General features: G+C 28.1%; 3 protein-coding genes across 5 annotated transcripts in view; 2 read left to right on the top strand and 1 right to left on the bottom strand.

Moving 5' to 3' along the window:
- LOC132917550 (ankyrin repeat and IBR domain-containing protein 1-like) overlaps positions 1-2,981 on the top strand; it is a 14,586-nt gene extending 11,605 nt beyond the window's left edge. For all 3 annotated transcript variants that reach the window (XM_060978337.1, XM_060978335.1, XM_060978334.1), the window contains exons 20-22: positions 16-192; positions 257-461; positions 526-2,981. In XM_060978337.1, the coding sequence (XP_060834320.1) occupies positions 16-192; positions 257-461; positions 526-1,179 (1,036 nt within the window). In that variant the 3' untranslated portion in view covers positions 1,180-2,981. The remainder of the gene's footprint in view (positions 1-15; positions 193-256; positions 462-525) is intronic.
- On the bottom strand, positions 2,968-22,992 carry LOC132917551 (zinc finger protein 271-like). The gene is made up of 10 exons (XM_060978338.1): positions 22,214-22,992; positions 19,983-20,082; positions 19,801-19,908; positions 15,104-15,239; positions 10,280-10,492; positions 9,152-9,263; positions 4,465-4,837; positions 3,569-3,714; positions 3,232-3,356; positions 2,968-3,172 (listed from the first exon to the last, which is right to left on the bottom strand). Exons 1-9 carry the CDS (start codon positions 22,709-22,711, stop codon positions 3,234-3,236), a joined length of 1,809 nt encoding a protein of 602 aa, XP_060834321.1. The 5' UTR covers positions 22,712-22,992; the 3' UTR covers positions 2,968-3,172; positions 3,232-3,233.
- LOC132917552 (sulfide:quinone oxidoreductase, mitochondrial) lies at positions 17,245-20,309 on the top strand. The gene has a single exon (XM_060978339.1). The coding sequence runs from the start codon at positions 18,166-18,168 to the stop codon at positions 19,429-19,431; it is 1,266 nt and encodes a 421-aa protein (XP_060834322.1). The 5' UTR covers positions 17,245-18,165; the 3' UTR covers positions 19,432-20,309.

Here is a 22,992-nt window from a genome sequence, read left to right as displayed (position 1 = left end):
ATATTATTTTTTCAGATGTAGTGGTATAAAACTTGATGATGGCGTATTTAAAGTAGGTGATTTACATAAAAATAGTTATTATTTGGATTTTAGTGAAGATATATATAGTCGAATGGAAAATAAAAATCTAAGGCGTTCATTATCTTTTGGTGATCTACTTTCACGTAGAGATTTGTACAAAAATAATCGAAGGTTTGGTTGTTATATATAGTTAGTTTCCCTAATGAATGGTTTATAACTTAATTTTGTTATTTAGATACTGTGTTAATGTATATCATATGAATGATGATGACAGGCAAGATAAAATGGATAAAAAACGTGGAAAACTAAATCACGGTTTTCAAGTATTACCTAGAAGAACTGCTTCTATTCTCATGGAGATCAATAATAATGGTGAATGCCGTGCAGTCACATCATTGGATGACAGTAATATTGCGTCTCCTATAAGTTCAGACAAAAAAGTATGAGTAGCACAATTATTTTTTTTTTTTTAAAAAAATAACTAATTGTATTTATTTTCTGTAGCTATGTAATATCTTGGCTCAACTATATTGGCAAAACTCATCTAAACACTCTAGCGTTACATTGCCAAAACGTTTAAGTAAAATTGGAAAAACTGCTGCACTGGACACATCAGATGAAACAATAGAAAATGAATCAAAAAATGAACTACCTATCAAGCCTGAACTGAATATTAGAATCGAAAAATTTAGTAGTCACTCTGAAGATAGTGCTGATAATGATATTTCTGCTGACATAGAGTCAGATACAGGCATCCCAAAGTCACCAACACTTTTCATATCTGGTGTATCTATAAATCGTACACCGGAAACAAAGTCACCCATATCAGGTCGTCAACTAAGGTCAGCAAGCTTAACAGTTCCAAAATTTATGTTAAAGCCACTTTACAAAGGTAAATCAGCTGATAATTTAACTTCATGTAAAGAATGCAATGTTGTTCATACAAATAAAGCGCATTCCTATCAAACTTTATTCAGTGAAGATAGAATGTGTGCTTCAGCTAATATGGCTGACAAAAATAAATGTGTGTTTACATTTCCAAAATCAATGACTGACGGTGAGTTGTTTTCAACTTTACATATTGATAGAAACAAATTAAGCTCAGATGATTTTCACGAAGCTTTATTCCTTAAGAGACGAAAGCACGAACAACATTAAATGCCATATTTATAATTTATATATTTATGGTACATTATAATAAGTTAATAGTTTACATACAAGTCTCTCTATAGGCTATATTCTTAATTTGGTATATAATAAATCTACCAATTATTTGTGAGTATTCCTCATGTATTTATTTTAATTAAGTTGATTTATTCTGTTGTTTTGCATTTTTTTTACTAAGCAAAGGTTTTTTGCCATAATCTCCATACAACTCTTACATTTTTCTGAAGACTTAAATTTTCTAGTCTATGCAATGCAAGTATATTAAAATGTAGTTTTAAGAAGAAAATATACCAAAAAATCTACTCTATTTTTTTCATACCTAATAGTTATTTACGGTTCCTAGTTGGGTTGCAAAACAATCATTCTTTTTTTTTATTTTATTTTATGTTTATAATGTCCTTTAAAAAAAAAAAATTAAGTACAATATTTTTCAAATCATCAAACATAATATAATACCAAAACCAATTCTTTTGTTTTGCGTCTAATATTATAAATTATTTGTAATTTTATATGTGTTAGAACTTAGAAATGTACTGCAATTTTATAAAACATTTTAGATTTTTTTTAATGTTCATTAATTAATTCCTATACAAAAACAACTTCCATGTAATCAAATTTGAATTTAAAATATTCTATTTTTAATATTTATTTTTTTTTAGTTTAAATGAATTAAAATAAGTTTTTTGCAACCCTTGTCCCTAATCTTAATGCCATTGCAATAAAGTCTGAAAAAAATCATTTGTAATAAATATATAATGTTACATTTTTTTGAACAATGATTGTTATTTTTTCTACACAAATGTATTTAATAAATATACTTTAAAATTTACTATTTCTCCATTACTACAATAATATTGAATGGATCAATTAAAGAGAAAAATGATAAACAAATCATTATTTATAATAATTTTTTGATTGCGAATATTGTAAAATCTACTTATATAAATTTAATCGGATTGCCATAAACACAGTTTTATTAAACCCTAGAAATTTAAGAAATTAGTTTAATACCTATGATGTATTCGTAGTGATTGTTTTTAATATTGGATCTTATACTTTTAATAACTTTTTAGTTTGAATGTTTAAATATTTAATCATATTGTATTAACTCTGCAAATTTAAAGTTTTCGAGTATATTTTTAAATACATTTATGTTGTATAAAAATTGTTCGATAAAGATGTCTTAACTTTTTAGTTATAATTACTATTTATAAGATGCGGTTTACTATATAGGTATATCTTTTATGTGTCATTGCCAAACTAAGTAGGGTTTTCCTGTGTAGCCTGATTTGGTGTTAATACAAAAAAAAATATGATTTGTATTTGTAGTTAAGTTTTAAAAAATTTAATCATTGTTTGTTATTTAGACAACATGGTTGTGCCAAGAATTGTTAAATATTAACTCATGATGCATAGAATATTTTTCTTGGGAGGATTTTTGTCAAAATTATAAAAATAATTTATAATTATTTTTATTGTATTGGTCAGATAAATTGTAATTGAGTAATTGAAATCAACATTTCTTTATGTTAATAATAACAACAAATAAATTAAAAACCTCTTAAGGTTACATGGTTAAACATACATAACAATTTTGACAGAAATTAATTCAAAAATATATTCTATTGTATAAACAACAAAAAATGTACTTAATTGTAAATATATTTTTTATAAATTACCTATATCCTTTGATTTTGCCATAAAAACATAATGTAATTATGAGTTACATATTATTATTGTTCATAATATGCATTATATTTAAAAATAAAACCAACTGGATTTTAAAATTAAAATTTTTTATTTTTTCCAAAATAAATTGATGAAATCAAACTGTCATTGTTGAATGTCAAATTTAGTAACAATTAATTGATTGTTTAAAGGCAACAGTTTTAAACTCCTTTGATGATAAAATGTTTTGCAAATCCTCTGCACAAATTGTGTGCCATAATACCATTCACTTGGCATTGTTACTGAAGCCAACTTCCTACAGAAAGATAATAATATTAAAGATTATTAAATAATTAACATGAACAAAAATCTAACCTTTAGATAGTGTTTTCCACAGTCTCATTGTTTATCGTGTTTATCGGCTTAACTCTGATAGTGTTAAAGGGATAATACGGTTGATCGACGATTTCAGCTTGTATTTTTTCTTTTTCATTGAGCATCTAAAAAAACAAACAATGATCATTGATTAATATATCAAACATGCCCCCAGCTAATATAAGATATTAAAATGTTACGACAATCATGTTATATTATGTAATATCATAAGATTATCATTGCTAAATAATTAACTACTACCATTGATTATAGAATGTTTATTTTACAATCAATTCTTACTTAAAATAAGTATTTAGCCATGGAGTACACAACTTACTTCATCCAAGTTGACGATTGGTTCGCATATGCCGTTGATTTGCACCGTTTCCTCCTTGTGTTTAACAATATGTAGCATATACATATCTTTACGAATTGTCTTGAAATTACACATATTACAACTGTACACGAAACCGTCGTCCATTCCTGTGTCGGTATATCGTAAAATATTGTTTTAAATATTAATTATTATTATAAATATAAAACCGTTCTAAAGGTCTATTGTAACTCAATATTTTTTTAGTAAAATGTATTGTTTCAATAAAAAAAATGGTCAGATCTTCATGTAAATAATTAGGTATTAACTTGTAATCATTTTAAGAACTATTTTTCCATTTGACACTACTCAAAAAAAGAACGAAAGAAAGAAGACGATTCATTCTCATTATTTTCTAAAAATTATTTCATTAAATCAACGATAATCGTAATCCATGGCATTTTTTTATGTTAACAGAACAAAAACATTGTAGTATTACAAAATTCCAATACGAAAATTAATCAATTTGTGTAGATGTTTGTGATCATATTTTAACAAAAAATATTGTATGTAATTTATCATACATTGTGTATGTATGCCTATTGCTTATACGTTATTTATGTCGTTATTTATTAACACAATTCAAATCGTATACGGTTATTATATTTTATCGTGCAGAGTTTACTATAAAACAGATTATATCATTTATATCGTCCCTCAAACTGCATTTTCCCGTGAAACAATTACAAAATTAGAATAGCAATTGCTTTTTAATCTTTTTTTTAAAGTTTTATTAAATTTGAATAGCTACAATTATTACGTATTAAAAATATGTCATTTGGTGGGAGGATAGATTTTCATAGCGTTTTTTTTTATATATTAGGCTCGTTTCGCGACTTCATAATAATATTATACCATACCCGGGTGTTTAGATTTGAGGTGATTTTTGTACGAAGAGGCCTGTATACACGAGTAATCGCACAGCGGGCACGTATAATTCTTCCGGCCAGTGTGTCGCATCTTATGCTTGCGTAATGTGTTGTGATCTGCGGTCCGGAAGCCACACTCGTCGCACGAAAACGGTTTTTCGCCGCTATGCGATCGTTGGTGGAGCTTCAGCGAGCTGGCGACAGCGGTCGCGTACCCACAGATTTGGCAAGTATACGGCCGCATCCCGATGTGCACGCCGGCAATGTGCTGGTGCAACAGGTGCTTGGTGCCGAAGTTGCGGCAACAGTGCGGGCACGTTAGCTCCAACTTTGGTGACGGCCTCTCAGTCTTTACGTGGATCGCCTGAGTAAAAAAATAATATATTAATATATCGTTATCAGCAATTCGTTGTGCTATTGTATTCTTTTATTTTTAATTACAAGGACTTAGACCGTCATTTTTTTCATATAGCCTAACAAACCTAACCTAGCCATACAGGCACTTTTAACGACATTTTTAGAAAAATTAAAATATATGTATGTACCAATTCAAAGTTATTTACAGGTGATCCCTATTGTCCCATGTTCTCATTGCCTTTATTGGGGGTTGACTCTTGTTCCGTAATTACAAAATCGTATGAAAAATTCATAAAAAAAATATATTTACACAAATTGGCTATCGCTGATTTTAAAAGACTTAAGCACTTATTATTAAGAACCTATATAAACCTAAAATCACAAGTGAAAAAATATATTTCTTCAAATTGCTTATCTCATTTTAAGTTATATTTAGTATTAATTTTACAATTTAAAAGGCGCCTGCCTATAGGTACAAAATATATAAATTTACTCGAACAACCCCACCAACACTCTACTACTGATTTCTCATCCAAATCACAACCACGTTCGTATGCTAATGTAACTGAGGGTCACCAACCACTCAAACCTAATCCCACTTCTCCTAACAATAACGAAGGCGAGCTCCTTAAATTTCTCAATGAGTTTAAAGCCATCCTAAACCCTCTCATAGCACTTCTCACCACTGTCCTCACAAATCTCACAAAATTCAATAATGCCAACTAATCCCACATCAAACTCTCTCCTCATTCTAACTTGGAACTCAAACGGACTCGCAAATCACAAAAATGAAATCTTAGCTGTACTTCAAAATAATAGGATCGACATTGCACTTATCTCTGAAACGCACTTTACTAATTCTTCAAACTTTAATCTACCTGGATATCAAACCTTCAAAACAAACCACCCGGACGGCACAGCTCACGCAGGAGCTGCTATTATAGTGAGATCATCACTGATATTTTACCCTCTTCCCAATTTCCAATCACCACATATTCAAGTCTGTGGCATATCCTTAGCATTAAATTGTACACCTATTAATATCTACGCGGTATACAGCCCTCCTCGTCATACCATAACCCAAGACCAACTTAATCAATTCTTTGCCACCCTTGGCCAAAAATTTGTATTAGGGGGTGACATAAATGCAAAACACTCACAATGGGGCTGCCGTGCAAATAATTCTCGTGGTAATACACTCAAAACTCTGTCTCACACTAAAAACTATAAAATACATGCTCCTCCCTCACCGACCTACTGGCCCTCCTCGCCCAGAAAAAGACCAGACATCCTTGATATTTTCATAACAAAAATACCCAACGGACTATACTACACTACGGTAACCAACTTAGACGACCTCTGTTCTGATCACTCATCCGTCCTCTTCACAATTGACTCAGCTCCTCTTAACAAACCCGATAAACCTAGTCTTACACAAGGCCAAATGGATTGGGAAAAATTCAAATTGTCCCTTGACAACCAAATCAATCTCAAAGTTAGATTGAAATCAACTGACGATATTGATGCTGCTGTAAACCAACTAACCAAATCTATACAAGACTCAGCCTGGTCCTCCTCCTCTCCAGTTCCTCCCAAAAACCACGTTGGGAACCTACCCTTACATATTAGGGCCCTTATCTCCGAAAAACGAACAACCCGCTCCATTTGGCAAAAAACTAAATACCCTTCTGATAAACGTAAATTCAACAACCTAACAAATAAACTAAAAAGACTATTGGCCTCAATTAGATCAGAAAATTATACCAATTATCTCGTTTCTCTATCAACTACCGACAATTCACTGTGGCAAACTACAAGGAAAATACTTCGCTCAAAACCTCATGTACCGCCACTGAAAAAAGTTGATGGGTCATGGGCCATCACTGATTTGGAAAAAGCAAATTTATTTTCCCACCACCTTTTCTCTACCTTTCAACCACACGATAATATATGCCCAAATAGGATTGAAATAGTAAACCGTTCTTTAACCTGCGCATTACCTATGACTCTCCCACCTAAACATATTCGCCCGAGCGAAGTTGAACATGCTATACGTCAATCCCCTCACCGCAAAACCCCAAGTTATGACCTTATCACTTCGGAAGTTGCAACACAATTGCCCAAAAAAGCATTACTAATGCTTACGCATATATATAACTCCATGTTAAGGCTCTCATATTTCCCAGTCCTATGGAAATTTTCCATAATCATCATAATCCTCAAGCCGGGCAAACCTAACCTGACTCACCTAAATCATATAGACCTATCAGCTTACTACCATTATTTTCAAAAATCTTCGAAAAAATTATCCTAAAACGTATCCTCCCCATCATTGAATCTAACCTGCCTAACAACCAATTCGGGTTTCGCCACAACCACTCAACCATTCACCAGATCCATCGTCTATTAGACAATATCTCCTACGCTTTGGAAAAAAAACTAATATGCACAGGTGCATTCCTTGACGTGGCACAAGCCTTTGATACAGTATGGCATAAAGGCCTCCTATTCAAGCTAAAAACCATTTTCCCCCCCTACTTCTATCTACTTTTTAAATCCTACCTCCAAGACAGACACTTCATCGTCCGTTCAGGATCTACTATGTCCAAAATATTTCCGATCTGTGCCGGTGTTCCCCAAGGAGCGGTTGCAGCTCCCCTACTATTTAACCTGTTCACCTCTGACCAACCTACAACAACTGGGGACTTTGCCGATGACAAAGCACTCCTGGCCCTCCACTCAAATCCTGAAACAGCCACAAACCTTATCCAAAACCACCTAAATCTTTTATCAACTTGGTATAAAGAATGGGGGATAAAAGTTAACGAAACCAAATCCATCCACTGCACGTTCACACTTCGTCAAGCTGTTTGCCCTCCTGTGTACCTCAATCACCTTCCACTTCCGTCTGCCCAAAATGTTCGTTATTTAGGCCTACAACTCGACCGTCGGCTAACTTGGTCAACACATATTCACACCAAACGGATTGCTTTAAATAACCGATCTCGTCAACTACGTTTTCTCTTAACAACTAAACATATAAATCTTAAAAATAAACTTCTCCTATACAAACTACTCCTCAAACCAATATGGACTTATGGCATTCAACTTTGGGGTGCCGCCAAACCTTCCAATATTACTAAGATCCAATCATTCCAATCTAAATGCCTGCGACAAATAACTAAAGCTCCATACTATGTATCCAACGACACTCTCCACAAAGACCTATCAATCCAAACAGTTAAAAACGTTGCCAAGATTTTCTACAAACGCATGCACTTCAATCTCCACAACCATCGCAACCCCTTAATTTCAGAACTATTTGTCCCCACTATTCCTGGTGACCCCAGAAGGCGTCTAAAACGAACATGGTGTCGTGATCTACTAATAGACTAACCCCCCCCACCACTACATGTCATGAAGTACCATCAATGGTTGGCCTCTTCACTCAAGCCCCCTGTCTGAATTGATGTAAATAGCCGTAATTTAACTTAACTTATTACGATTTGTAACTTTGTTACTTTATATTATGTTATTTTGTCTCTTCTATGTTAACTTTAATCACTTGTGCTTATTGTAAATAATTATTCTACAGATTGTACAATTTTCTAGCTTAAAAATAAAAAAAAATAAAAACAGTTTTTTAGACCGCAATTCATGTTAAGCACAATTTTTAAAAAACGGATTTCATTATATTATCTCCAATATACTATTTACTTTACACATTTTAATATTCTTGTTTTTCCTCAAAAATTACCTATTTAATAACAGATATCAGTAATTATGAAGGTACAATATGGAAGAAATTTGGTAATGCTGTATGGTAAGTCGGTAATTGTTTAGTACTCGGGTGGGTCACTATGATAGAGATGGATGTGTGTTAAACTTGAATTCAATGATATATAACGAAAAATGGTTCTGAGCTTGTAGACGGTCTATCTAGCTGTAGCCCATATCACTAACTACTAAGTATATGTTTTAAAATAGTGTTTTTTTAAATTGCTCTTAGATAATTTATTTAACTAATAACTGTTAGTAAGTAATACAGACAATACAGTAGGTTGAATTTATTTCTCATAAAAAAAATTGTGTATAAAGGAACAATGTGTGTATAAAATATAATAATAAACGTATAAGTGTGTTGTGTCCCAATAAAAATAATTTTTTGAACTATACTAAAATAATAAATATTTTTATTATTATTGTTTTTTTTTTTATTAATTTAAATAAATAATTTTGTTAACTTAAAGTCAAATAGACACTAATATAAGTGAAGAAACCGGTAGTACGTAATTATATAATTTTACATAAGTATACCTACCTTGTGATTTCTGAGTTGTTTGATCGATTTGAATCCTTTCTTACACTCAGGACACAAAAATGGTTTCTCTTGTTTATGAATATTTTTATGAAATGTGTTCAATTTGTACAGACTGAAAACGCATAAATTTAATAATAATTTAATAATAATTAAATGTTTAAAAGACGACAAAAGCACGTAATTAATAACGAAAAATATATTACTATGATAGGTACATATAATAATTCAATTGCACGATATAAAATATAATAGGTATTTACTTGCTATTGATTTTAAATTGTTTTAAAAGCACATTGACGTCGCAATTCATTAAAAGTAATGGTATATACTGTGAACTGTCCCAAGTTTAAAAAAAACTTCAACGGTATATTCTATGGTTTAAGGTTATAATATTATCATTAAATGATTAAATTATCTTTTTTTATATAATATTATACGTATAGGGTAAGGGATATATTGATTTTTACTTTACACATAAAAAAAAAAACACTTAAAAATGTAGTTATATACATGATGATTCTTTTATCAAACAACACTCATTATTTCAAAAAGTATTAATGTTTTTGAAAATATATTTTACATAGTTTCAAGTTGTTAAAAAACAACGTTTTTATTAAAAATTTATATTTTTAAATATTTTTTATCCTTATAATTTTTTAAGTTTTTTACTTTTTTGAATGACAACATAGTGTTTTAATTTCATATTCCAAAGCAGAATAATTTTCTGAGTATTTTGATACATAAAATTTGAATTTAGGGTGAGTAGTGTATGAGTTATACTTATTTAAAGTTTAGTTGCGCGGAGTGGAGTGGTACGGGGCTACCCCGTAAAATGTTTGTCCACTACTCCACTTGTCTAAACTTTAAATAAGTATAACTCATAAACTACTCACCCTAAATTCAAATTTTATGTATCAAAATACTCAGAAAAATTATTCTGCTTTGGAATATGAAATTAAAACACTATGTTGTCATTCAAAAAAGTAAAAAACTTAAAAAATTATAAGGATAAAAAATATTTTCAAAAACATAAATACTTTTTACTTTTTTTTTTAATTACTTTTTGAAATAATGAGTGTTTTATGATAAAAGAATCACCCTGTATATTTGTTTACATGCACATTATACCTATTTGTTTTGAATTCGCATTGGTTACAACCGAACATTTCCATGTCTATATTATGAATTTTCCACAAATGTGTCATCATAGATAACCACTTGGAATCAGTAAACTGACATTCGAATTCTACGCATTTAAATTTGTCGTCTAAATGACATTTTGTATGATACATCAAGTTGTCTTCTGTGCCAAATCTAACTTTGCACTTTCCATTAGTGCACCTAAAATATTTAAATACTTTATTATTTAAGTATACCTTATAAAATGTTATACAGTTGAATCGCAATAACTCGAAAAACTTGACAACTCAAATTTTTTTTTTTTATTCCCCTAGAAATATAAATTAATATAAATTCAAATTAGATATATCATATATCGAAACAAATTTTTACCTCCCTTCAACTTCGAGTTATCGCGACTCGACTGTATTTTATAATACTATTACAAATACATATATTTATAGAAACAATTAAACAATCCAAATATAATAATACTTTAATATACATATATTAATACATAATTATACTACCTATGATACTAATACAAAAGTAATATATATAATATTATATATTATGCATAAGTAACTTTTTTTGTCTAATACCTAAAAGAAACATTGATGCCCGAAAAAGGATTTTGTCAACTATTTTTTTTATATAAAAAATCAACCCTTAAGAGAGTAAAACTAAATAAAATCTCTTTTATGATTAAAAGTCAACTTTATGTATTTTTTAGAAATTTAACCCACAAGGGGAAGGGAGTTGAAAGAGGTGGCTAAAATTGTAAAGGAAATAATATTTGTATATTTAAATTTACTTGAAATTTGGATTATTAATGCTCTTTAATACAATTATGAATTAATGAAACATGCATATTTCGACGTTCATTGGAATTCAAACCCTAGGGAAATGAAAAGGGGTGACAATATTTTAGTTGTCAGTGAAAATTATCTACTATTTTTATAAGTAAGCAGTTACTTTTCTTCAATTTTACAAAAAGTCCTGTTAAATTGAGTTGTTTGACATATAGTTGCTTCTATTTTTAAACCATCTTTTCATGTTTTTTTTTTTTTTAATTAGATATATACCTTCTTTTTTAGTATTATTAATATTTTTTATTTCACTTTACACCTCAAAAATATAAGCCTGATTTAGTACGCTACTCTAGAAAAGCGCTAAGATACTTTAATCCAAGAAATACCAGAATCATCTCAAATATGATTGACATAATGACATCTAAACATATTAACCCTGTCGGTAACTTTAAAAACATAATGCCGATTTCTTAACCAGTACTATGTATATACAAAAACCCGTTTAAACTCAACCAATAACATTTATATAACATTATTAGACATTTAGAGTAGACATTGATGAACGATGAACATTTTTTGGATCTTAGTTGAATAAAATTCCAAAATAATAATATTTTAAATTTTAATAGTCTCTAAATGTATATTTATTTAAAATAAATATTTAGTTGGAAACTTGAAAGTAGTCTATTAAAATGATGTAAACATTTTAGAATTAAAAAAAAATAGGCACTATAATAAAAAATATCAATTTTTTTAAAAAGTTTTGTTTTTTGACTGGAAATAATGTAAAAAAAATATTTTCAAAAACAATAATAAATTTTAAATGATGAGTGTGGATAAAAGAACAATATAATATTATACAGCAATCATAACATTATAAATGAGTAGTTTAAATAGTTTTGTGTTTACACATATACATTATACATTTATACATATAAATATAATATTGTATATATTGTAACATGGTCGGAGGTTAAAGCACAGTGAATGAGGTTTTTTTTATCGATAATAAGACACGTGTGCAGGTTTATAAATCTATAATGATTATTACATTTAAAATAGTACTTTACTGTCTTATAAGATGAATGTTAATAAGAGTATTGTTAAGTTTACTCGTATTGATGGTTAGTGTCGACTGTCGAACTGCCTGCCTTAGTACCTTGTGCCTATACAAAGTAATCATCGTGACCATTGAAACTTACAGCTATCGGTATTGTTTGTTCGCTCTTTTATCTGTAATTATATACAAAATAATGTCATAGAACATATTATGTTCTATAATAATGTCGGGTCCAAAGTTTGTACCTATCTCACAGATGTCTTCACCATAAATAGTATCTTAATCACTAAAATAAATAAATTTATTGATATGATAAAAGAATTAAAGAACAATCAAAATAAAATTATTACATCAGTAAATTCCTGTCGCGAATATAATAAATCGCATGAAACAAAATTTGATACATTATTCAATCTCAACAGCTATAACTGAAGTAATTAATGTCAATAATTCACTTCAAGATAAGGTTTAAGAACCATTAGACTATAACTACCATCCAACTTTAGATATAAGTTTTAAGTTTACCTGTCCTGTCGACTGTAATGTCAATTGAATATTTAGATTATAAGGAACTTAGGAACAAATTTACGATTTTAGATATTGCGAATATAATTATATTAGATCACTTATAGCTACAGGCCTACAGTCGATTGGATTGATTAGAATGGTACTTTCAATAATATATATGTATTATAGGCATTTGATATTTTTTATTACATTATCTACGAAATTATCGATTCTACGTGCACTAAAACGTGTACATTTTCTTCTAATTATCCGACTAGGTTTAGTTCTTCATTAAAAAATTTAATATTCTCAACAAAAAAGATAGCTCATAAAATATTTAAACAGCTCCCTAACAGATACAATTACAATACATTTTCTAATCTATGTGCTCCATATACAATGAAAAATAAAAATATTCAAAAACAACAAAATTCCGTCTCAAATAACCCAAAATATTTCTGGAAGTTTTTTAACAATAATCGGTCACAATATTTCTAAAATATTTTTTAAAGAATGTAAATTGGTTCTAGCAGTTACACTATTATATTTATTTAATTTTTCACTTCTATCTGGTATTTTTCCCGCTCATTGGAAATTGAGTTATGTCACTCCAATCTTTAAAGTTGGTGATAACTGTCTAATCACAAACTACAGTCCTATATCCATTATATCAATCATCCCAAAAATTTTGAAAATATTCTTGCTAAAATATTATCTCCTTTATTTAAAAATATAATTATAGATAAACAATATGGTTTTTTTTCTGGTAGTTCTACTACTACAAATGCATTAGTATTCCAAAATCACGTATTCGACGCCTTATTGAATACGATTCGCCAGGTAGATGTAATCTACACTAATTTCTCTAAGACATTTGATAAATTAAACTACAACATTATCGTGGACAAATTACATAATTTAGGTTTTCGTAATCCTTTTTATTCTTGGTTAGTCTCTTTTATTTCTGGTAAGAAACAATATGTTAAAGTAAAAAATATTGAGTCACCATCATACGATGCCAACTCAGGGTTTCCAGTGTTTCCACAGGGTTGTCACTTAGCGTCTTAGCTCCCTTTTTATTTAACATACCAATATAATATAAATTATATAAAAATTACGAATTCCCACTAACTACTATTTGCTTATGATTTAAAAATATTCTGAATAATTAAATCTCCTAACGATGCAAAATTGCTCAAAAATGACCTTAATCTACTCAATAATTAGTGTGTATTCTTATTGTTCTTAATAAGCTGTATTTCAATATTGTTAAATGTAAAATTATGACATATTCAAAAAAATGCATAACTCAAATGCATATTACATTATTATGACATTGAATTGGCTAGAATTTCTCATATTAAAGACCTTGGTATATTTATTTTGACTTTCTTATCGTTCAATGAACACTATGCATATTTCATAAAAAAAATCATCTTCAATGTTAGGTTTTATAAGTAGAATATGTTCTGATTTCAATAATCCAATTCCTTTAAAATCTCTGTATTGCTCATTAGTTCGTTTGGTACTCAACTAAAAATTCTACATTCGGTACTCTCCTTACATGCCTGGTCCGACCAAAGCTTTTGAAGCGAATTAGAATCGTTTCTTAGGGTTTCTTACATATAAATGTGATATACAATGCCAGAGATACACATCTTATTCGCCATTATTATCATAACTTTACAAATAAAGAGAATTAGACTCGATCTTTATTTCACTTTTAAATTATTTAATGGTATTATAAATTGTTCAGAGCTACTAGCTAAATTTAATTTTCTAGTACCCACTTCTCGTACTAGGAAATCTAATAGATTTTATACGCCATTCCATCGTAACAATTATGCTCAAAATGCCCCAATTACTAGATTAATAGGCCACATGAACAGATATAACGTAGATTTGTTCTTTTATAATAATAATGTCTCTTTTAATGTTTATTTTAACAATAATGTAAATATTGTTTGATTATTATTTGTATGTATGTAACTTAAATTCTTTATCTATTACTAATTTGTATTGTATTACTATAAGAAGTACAACGTATATAACTATACTTTGTAAGTCTACACGGTCTTTGAATGTTCATTATTGGGCTTAGCCCGTTTGCATTTTCATAAATAAATAAAAATAATTAAGACATCTCAAAAAGTGTTTTGTGAGTAAATTTTGTATTTGTTAATCCTATAGTGTTTGTTTTGTATAATAGACAATTATTAGACATATATGTATATATAAGTATGTAATTAATGTTACAATATTGTTACATAATTATAACATTAACAGCTTGGTTATTGATCAATTATACTAATTTATTTATATAATGGTAACACAAATACACAATTATTGGAAGAACAGTCAAATTTAACTTTTAAGTAATTTAATCCAATGTAATCTCCAATCCAACTTCACTTTTGATATACATTCTCAGACTCTCAGTAATGATTTACTAACCTTAAACGTTTTTCTATAATATTTGTATCTTCAATGATGTTTTTTTCTTGAAGTCCATTAAATACTTGCTCTTGATACTCCCAAAAATCATCACAAGCATCATTTGAATGATAATTTTCAGCAGAATTATTTTCTCCTGGAAAATGATAAAAAACATTAAACATTTTGAACTGTAATAGCTCTATAAAAAAATATATATATCACAAAATACCCTTAATTGTATCAGCTCAGAATTTATTGTTTTTCGACTTTTTGTATACAATAATATAGCTATCTTCATTACAGCAACCTACTCAAGACTCAACACTTTCTATACTAATAATAGGTAATCGGAACAAAAATCACCGGGAAAATAAAAACCCGACGAAAAACCTCGGAAAAAATTCCCGAAATAAAATATTACGTTTCCTAATATTTTTACGACAGTGTATAAGATATAAAAACTTCAAATGTTACCTATTATTATTTATTCGTTACTGCGGATTATGCAAAATTAGTATTAGATGAGGTTGGAGAAAACAATAAGCTAATTACTAAAGTTAGACAAATTATGACGATAAAAAAATATTGAAAGAGCTTTGTACCAGATTTGTAAGTAGCAAAATATATATTTTCGGTTTTTTAAATTTAGAAAGTCACGACAATATTAAGAAACAATGTAATAATAAACAAAAAATAACACAAATGTATATTATATATTTTAATATTTATTAATTATTATAATTATCTAATTCATTATTTTTTTATAATTTGACATTTCGATCATTTAAAACATTTGTACATGCTATATTTTAATTTTTTAAATAAATTTTGTGTTTATAAATGTTATAATTTATTTCATTAAAACCTATATATTTTCAATTAAATATAAATAATGTTGTAATTAGAGTTTTAAAAATATTTATTCAAGAATTTTCATGTGATTGTAAATAATATTGAAGTCTAATAGGGATTTATTTTCCCAAGAATTTTTATTCCGGGATCTTGTATTGAACTTTGAATTGTTTTAAAAATGTATTGACATATATATAATATAAGTGAGCTTATTCAGCTATTCAGCTATTATTGTATATACCAAAAGGCTAATTAAATAATAATAATAATAAAATAATATTATTTATAAATAAATATTTTATAAGGCTAATATTGATGGTAGGAAAAAAAGTCCCGGAAAAAAGTGCAAATTAAAATATTTTAAATAAAACTTATAGATTAGGTTAGGTTTTTTATTCTGAAACTTGTAAAGTTACGTGACATATTTTTTTCAAATTATTAGCTACTATCTTTTTTTAATGTTTGTTTTATGTACTTATTAGTTATTAGCTATTATTATTATTATTATTATTATAACTGTAGTACTAGTGTTTTTAGAAAACATTTGTGGTTTTACAGAGTGATTATATAAATTTATATCATAATATATCATACAGAGTAATGATATATTGATATAACTGATATGTTTAATTTAAAATATTCCATTGGCAATTTGTACTTTTTTTCTGTTCTCCATTATTATTTGTTTAAAAAAAAATAAATATATCTTTTATTTTCTATGGTATTGGTGGGTTAACAAAGGAAGGATCATACTGTATAATTAATTTAAACGTTATTCTCTGTTATGGTTTGTGAACAAAAGTATTTGACACCAATTATTCATTATTCTCGCTACATTATTATTAATTACTATTGATTAGTGTAGAACGACCAATATTTTATCATATTAATTGAAAAGAAATTAAATTGCAAAAAATTCGTTTTAATGAATCATTAACAACTGTATATCTTTAATCGTGGTCGTGACTGCCGTATTATAAATAAAAATTAAATAATAGTTCTTATTTTGAATATTTATTGAATGATGTGTAAATGTACTAAAACGTTTTTAAAAATTATTTCAAATTATCACAACTGCATTTACTTTTAAAAATCTATGAATACCTAACGATTCGTTAGTAACAAAAATCATTTAATCAAAATTGTATTTATATGGTGTACTATAATTATTATATGAATTAAAGGTATAACTATAATAGGCTATGAATACCTACAATATGCGTCACTTATTGTGGGTGGGAGGATATCAACAAGTCCGTCCTAACATTCCTAACATAATCACGAACTCCCAATAGACACCTGTTGTGGAGGTATAGTCTTATGGACAATAGATAACAGTAGATTTTGATTGACAATTTTATTCAACTTTCCTGAATGTCGTATTATTGTTAAGCAGTTCTTCGTGAATCGTGATAGTAGTTATTTGTGATTATACTGATTATAGTTCATTTCTGGTTATAAATACACAACACAATCGACATATTATTATGAAGTATTGTATAACATGAAGCACACATAATTATCAGAAATTGTTAAACAGGTCGTCAAATGTATCACAGCTGAATTTTAAACAGCGTCCGGAATTCCGGACTTCAAATACATTTTGTTGAAACGAACGCTGAGAAAGGTGAACAATATTCTATTTTTAAATTAGATTTCCTGTCCTGTTAGAACTTAGTAAGTTAACAACAGTGTCGGCACTGTAATTGTATATTACATCAGAAGCGCAGCGAACACAAGTATTTAACCAGAATACCAGATTTAATATTTATTTTATCCAATTTATCCTAATCAATTGACAACACTCAACACTCGACGGCGTAGAATCCATATTTATTAATTTACTATTATATATATTACTATTAATATTAATCATTATTACATTGATACTTGACATTATTTGGATTTAATCTTCATCGCTAATGGTGTACTGGTGTAGAGTGTACTACTGTTGATCTACACGCTGCACAGCCTACACGAATACGAACGGAGTAGCGAGTATGACTGTTCGGTGAACATAACATAATATTATTTACATTTAATATTTTAACCTTGCTAGCGGTTATATAATTATTAGTCATTACTTGTTGAGTATATAGATAACGGATATAATCTCGGATGAATTAACGTATTTAATTGACAGTGAAAAATATATCAAAATATAAACAAACAGTTATTAACCCAGAAATTAATAATAATTATAAGACAAATATTTTTAGTTATTTACAATGTTTTCAAATTGTATAATTACTAGAAATATTCAGCACAGTTGCAAATTATTAATTGTTGGTGGAGGTTCTGGAGGATGTACGATGGCAGCTAAGCTCTCAAAATATGAACGTGATGTGATCATACTAGAGCCAAATGACACACACTACTATCAACCTATGTTTACATTGATTGGTGGTGGTATGAAAACTATATCCCAGTCCCGTTCTTCCACAAAATCAGTGATTCCAAAAAATGTATATTGGATCCAAGACAAAGTCAAAAGTTTTAATCCAAAAGTAAATATTGTAACAACATCAAATGGAGACACAATTAATTATGATTATATGGTAGTGTCTATTGGATTACAATATAATTATGATCAAATCATTGGCTTAAGAGAAGCTCTTAATAAAAAAGATAGTGGAGTTTGTACAAACTATTCATCTCAATATGTGGAAAAAACTTATCAAATTTTGCAAAATTTCAATGGTGGAAATGCAATATTTACATTTCCCAATACACCGATTAAATGTGCTGGAGCTCCTCAAAAAATTATGTATATTACTGAAGACTATTTAAGAAGAAAAGGTAAAAGAAACAAGGCCAATATAATGTACAAAACATCTACACCTGCAATATTTGGAGTTAAAAAATATGCACAGAAGTTACAGCAAATATGTAATGCACGTAATATTTCAGTTGGCACAAGACAAAATTTAATAAAAATAGATTCTACCCAGAATAAAGCCACTTTTGAATTTCTTGATGAACCAAATAAAACTGAATCAATGGAATATTCTATGCTTCATGTTACACCACCAATGGGTCCACCAGATGTTCTAATAAAATCTAGTCTCAGCAACAGTGCTGGGTATTTAGATGTTGACCCTTATACATTACGTCACAATGTATATGGGAACATATTTGGAATTGGAGATTGTACAAGTTGTCCAACATCAAAAACAGGAGCAGCAGTAGCAGCCCAAAGTATTATTGTTCTTAAAAACATGATAAATGTGATGAATGGTAAGAACATCAAAGATAAATATGACGGATACACATCTTGTCCATTAGTCACTGGATATAGCAAATGCATTCTAGCAGAATTTGATTATGACCTTAAACCATTAGAAACATTTCCAATAAACCAAGGGAATGAATTGCGTAGCATGCTTTTGATGAAGAAACATGTACTTCCATTTATTTACTGGAATATAATGCTTAAAGGTTATTGGAATGGTCCTAAAATGATAAGAAAAATCATGCATTTTGGTCTTGATTAGATTAAAAATTATAATGTAGTAAAATATGAATACTTCTTACTGGTATGTATAATCATTATTGTTTTGGTGACAACAAATTTATAGTTAATTAATAATAACAAATATTTATAAACACTATAATTTATTTAGTTAATAATAGTTATTATTCCACATACTAGGCAAAGGATTACGTTATTAATATTAATTGTAGCTAATACATTTATTGTAAAATTATATGCTAAATAGTAAATATTATATTTCAAATCATTAAAACGTAATTCAATATTTTGAATATTAAAATAATATAAAATCTTTGATGCACAAGGTACAGACGCACAGTGAGCATATTTGTAAATTTAATATTAAAATAGTAGAATAAAAAGGTTTTACCTGTGTTTTGGGTGTCAATGAAATGTGATCTTTGACCAAATTCAGAAGTATCTAGTATTGCATCATTAAAATCTGCTAAATTGTTGTTTTCAGTTTGAGTTGTTTCATCTGTAAAATTTTCAATATTTTTAATTATTATTTACTTAAAAACTATTATTTTAAAATGTATAATATTTACTTACTATTGTTGTATAAAGTGTCTTCTTTATTAGCTTCAATTACAAGCTGTACTAATTCATCAACTTCAACAGATAAAACATCATGGTCTTCAATCAAATGACACTACAATTTAAAATCAGTTAGCCAAACATATTTAACAAATTTTTTTAATGTTTATATTACATATTTAAAATGTAAGCAAATTTCATGTATTAGTAAAAATAAAAATAGTTAATAAAATAATTTGTGATGAGATAAAACCACAAGTTTCCAATCTATATTTGAAAATGGATTTAAAGTAAGTTATTTATTTTGTATGAACATTGAACATTAAACAATACTTAATTCAAGTCTTTTCTTTTGGATATTAAATATTTATTTTATAAAAGAAAATATTTTTGTTTCTCAATGTCACCCAGGCATCTAGTTGGATGTAGTTAGGTCAAATCAAAGTCTTTTCTAACTAGTCATATATTTGCTTCTACATTCTACAACATTTTTACTTAACCATACTCAGATAACATTTATATGCTACCTTCACCAATGATACAGCTATAATATCTTCTCAGCCAAACCTTAAAATGACTTCAGGATCATTTATTAAACCTACAAACCTGGTTGGTTCTGCCTTTGGAGAATAAAAATAAATGAAACCAAATTAAGCCATATAACCTTTACTCTACGATCAATTAACAGTCTTCCCCTAACTATCTACAAAAATGCCATCCCTCAACATGACAATGTTAAATATCTAGGAATCTACCTCGATAATAAAAAACTCAATTAAACACACCACATACAAACCAAATGTAAATCATTAAACTTATTTTTTTATACTCTGAGAAACATGTTACACTCAACATTGCCATTAAAAACTAAGTCCTAAGTTATAAAACCAGCGGTTTTCAACTATTTTAGTCGGCGATGCCCTTCTGTAAATATCATGATTCATGAGGAACATGATAAAAAAAAAAACACTAGTTTTCATTGAAAATCAATTTAAATAATTGTATTAAATATATTATAAACAAATTACAAAACTATAGTTGAAAATAAAGAGAAAAAAATTCTGCTTTAAAAAGTAAAAAGGGTGGGCAAGTGGGTATCGCTCTGCTGTATAGTATATATATTATGTTAAATTTAAATGCAATGACAGGGATCATTGTATCTGAAAGGAGATGATTTGTCAATCTAGGATATACATATATTATTTTACCTATATTTAAATTGTAATATATTTTTTTTTATACAAGTAATTTATTTTTTTCAACTACTAGTGAGTTTCAAGTTTCTACGACATACTTTTTGAATAACAATAAATATTTTTAATCGTTTTAGGATACATCATTATTTTACATGATTTCGTAAAAATTTAAATTTCATATACTCATAAAATGTTTTCTATATTGCCACTGGAGTTTTTTTTTACAGTTATTTGAAGGAAAACTAATGGAGAACCTTGTATTGGGATTTTTAAACTTAGGTATAAATCACAAAAATTTTTGATTCCTTGCAAATTTTCCCGATTTTGATATATTTCGTAAACATTTGAACTTTAAATGCTTATATACAAAAATTGTGACTAACGATTTTTGATTTTTTTTTTTTACTACGATATTTACAACTTAAAATAAACCATCTTAATTTTAAAGATTTTTTGGAAAGCTAAATTTTTTTTATCGGCATTTTAAGAAAAAATTTAGAAAAATCAAAAATTTCAATTGTCTATAAACAATATACAAGAGACACAAGATACTGCAGTACACATACTGGGAATCGCTGCCCTACAATATTCAAATTTGGGAAATAGCTAAATAGTCAACACATCCCGAACTAGCTTCTTGATTCTACAAAAAATTATACATAGCCACAACTAACCACCTAAAACCATAGATTTTCAACCTTTGTTCATTTATTAATCCAATAAATCTACTACACTGTTTAAAACACCATTGACCAAGAGACTAAACCTAACATTTTGATACAATTTACTTATTGTATATACCATGCATACTGGCTGTAAATATTCTTAAATAAAAATTAAAAAATAAAATAAAATATTTTAGTAACATAATCTTCCAATGTTTTTTAGTAAATATTTTCTAACATTAGTCAATATCATAGACAATAGTTTATACAGGTATCATTGAAAGCAATTACAATATTGATTACAATAAAATAAATATTCTTATTTGTAACATCAATATAGTGATTTTTGATGATAAAAAGTAAAATATAAATGCTAAGTACTTACTCGAAGAACATTTACTGAATAAAATATGTTATCACATCCAATACATTTTGTTCTCAATAAAGATTTAAGTGAAGAATGATGGAAGTGATCACTTTTTTCATTATGCTCCAAAATAATTTTGACATTTAAACAAAGAAATGGACATGAATCACAATAGTAAAATCCTAATCCGTTTATAGTCTTATAGTTAGTGGAAGCTGTTTTTTTTTCTTCTTTGCACAATGTTTTTTGATTTTCTGAAAATTCGCGAAAAAATGATGACATTTGACTATTGCCTAAGTCTATTAGATCATCGCTGTTTGAATTTTGAATGATATCAAAATCAGTGGTCAAGTCACTAAAATTGTTCAACAAATTTTGTTGCGGCCTAGCCGTTTCTACTATTTTGGATATAAGCTTTTCGTCAGATATTACTCTTACACGCTGGGCAACCAACCGGTCTCTGTCCACAAGCCTCAGTGTTTGATTAGGTGGTTGTAGTTCGATTGATGACAACATATTAGAATGTTGTCAATGAAAAAAAAAAGAATAAAGTTAATGGTTAATGTTTTTACTCGTCACAATAAGCTACATAAGAGATTTATGATTTGATAATAAATTGAGTTTGCTCGATATTTACAGAATACTAAAACTAAAATTTTTTTAATGAAATAGAATATTAAAATATTTATTAAAAATAAGCAATTAATGAGGTACAACTAAATAATAAACAAACTAACAAAATTGAAAATATGTCTAATGAGTATAATTAATAATTATAGCCTTATAGGTATCAAAAA

This window comes from Rhopalosiphum padi, chromosome 1 (assembly GCF_020882245.1).
Source record: "Rhopalosiphum padi isolate XX-2018 chromosome 1, ASM2088224v1, whole genome shotgun sequence".
Taxonomy (NCBI): domain Eukaryota; kingdom Metazoa; phylum Arthropoda; class Insecta; order Hemiptera; family Aphididae; genus Rhopalosiphum; species Rhopalosiphum padi.
Note: the sequence above shows the minus strand (reverse complement) of the source record. Positions and strands in the feature narration are given on the sequence as shown.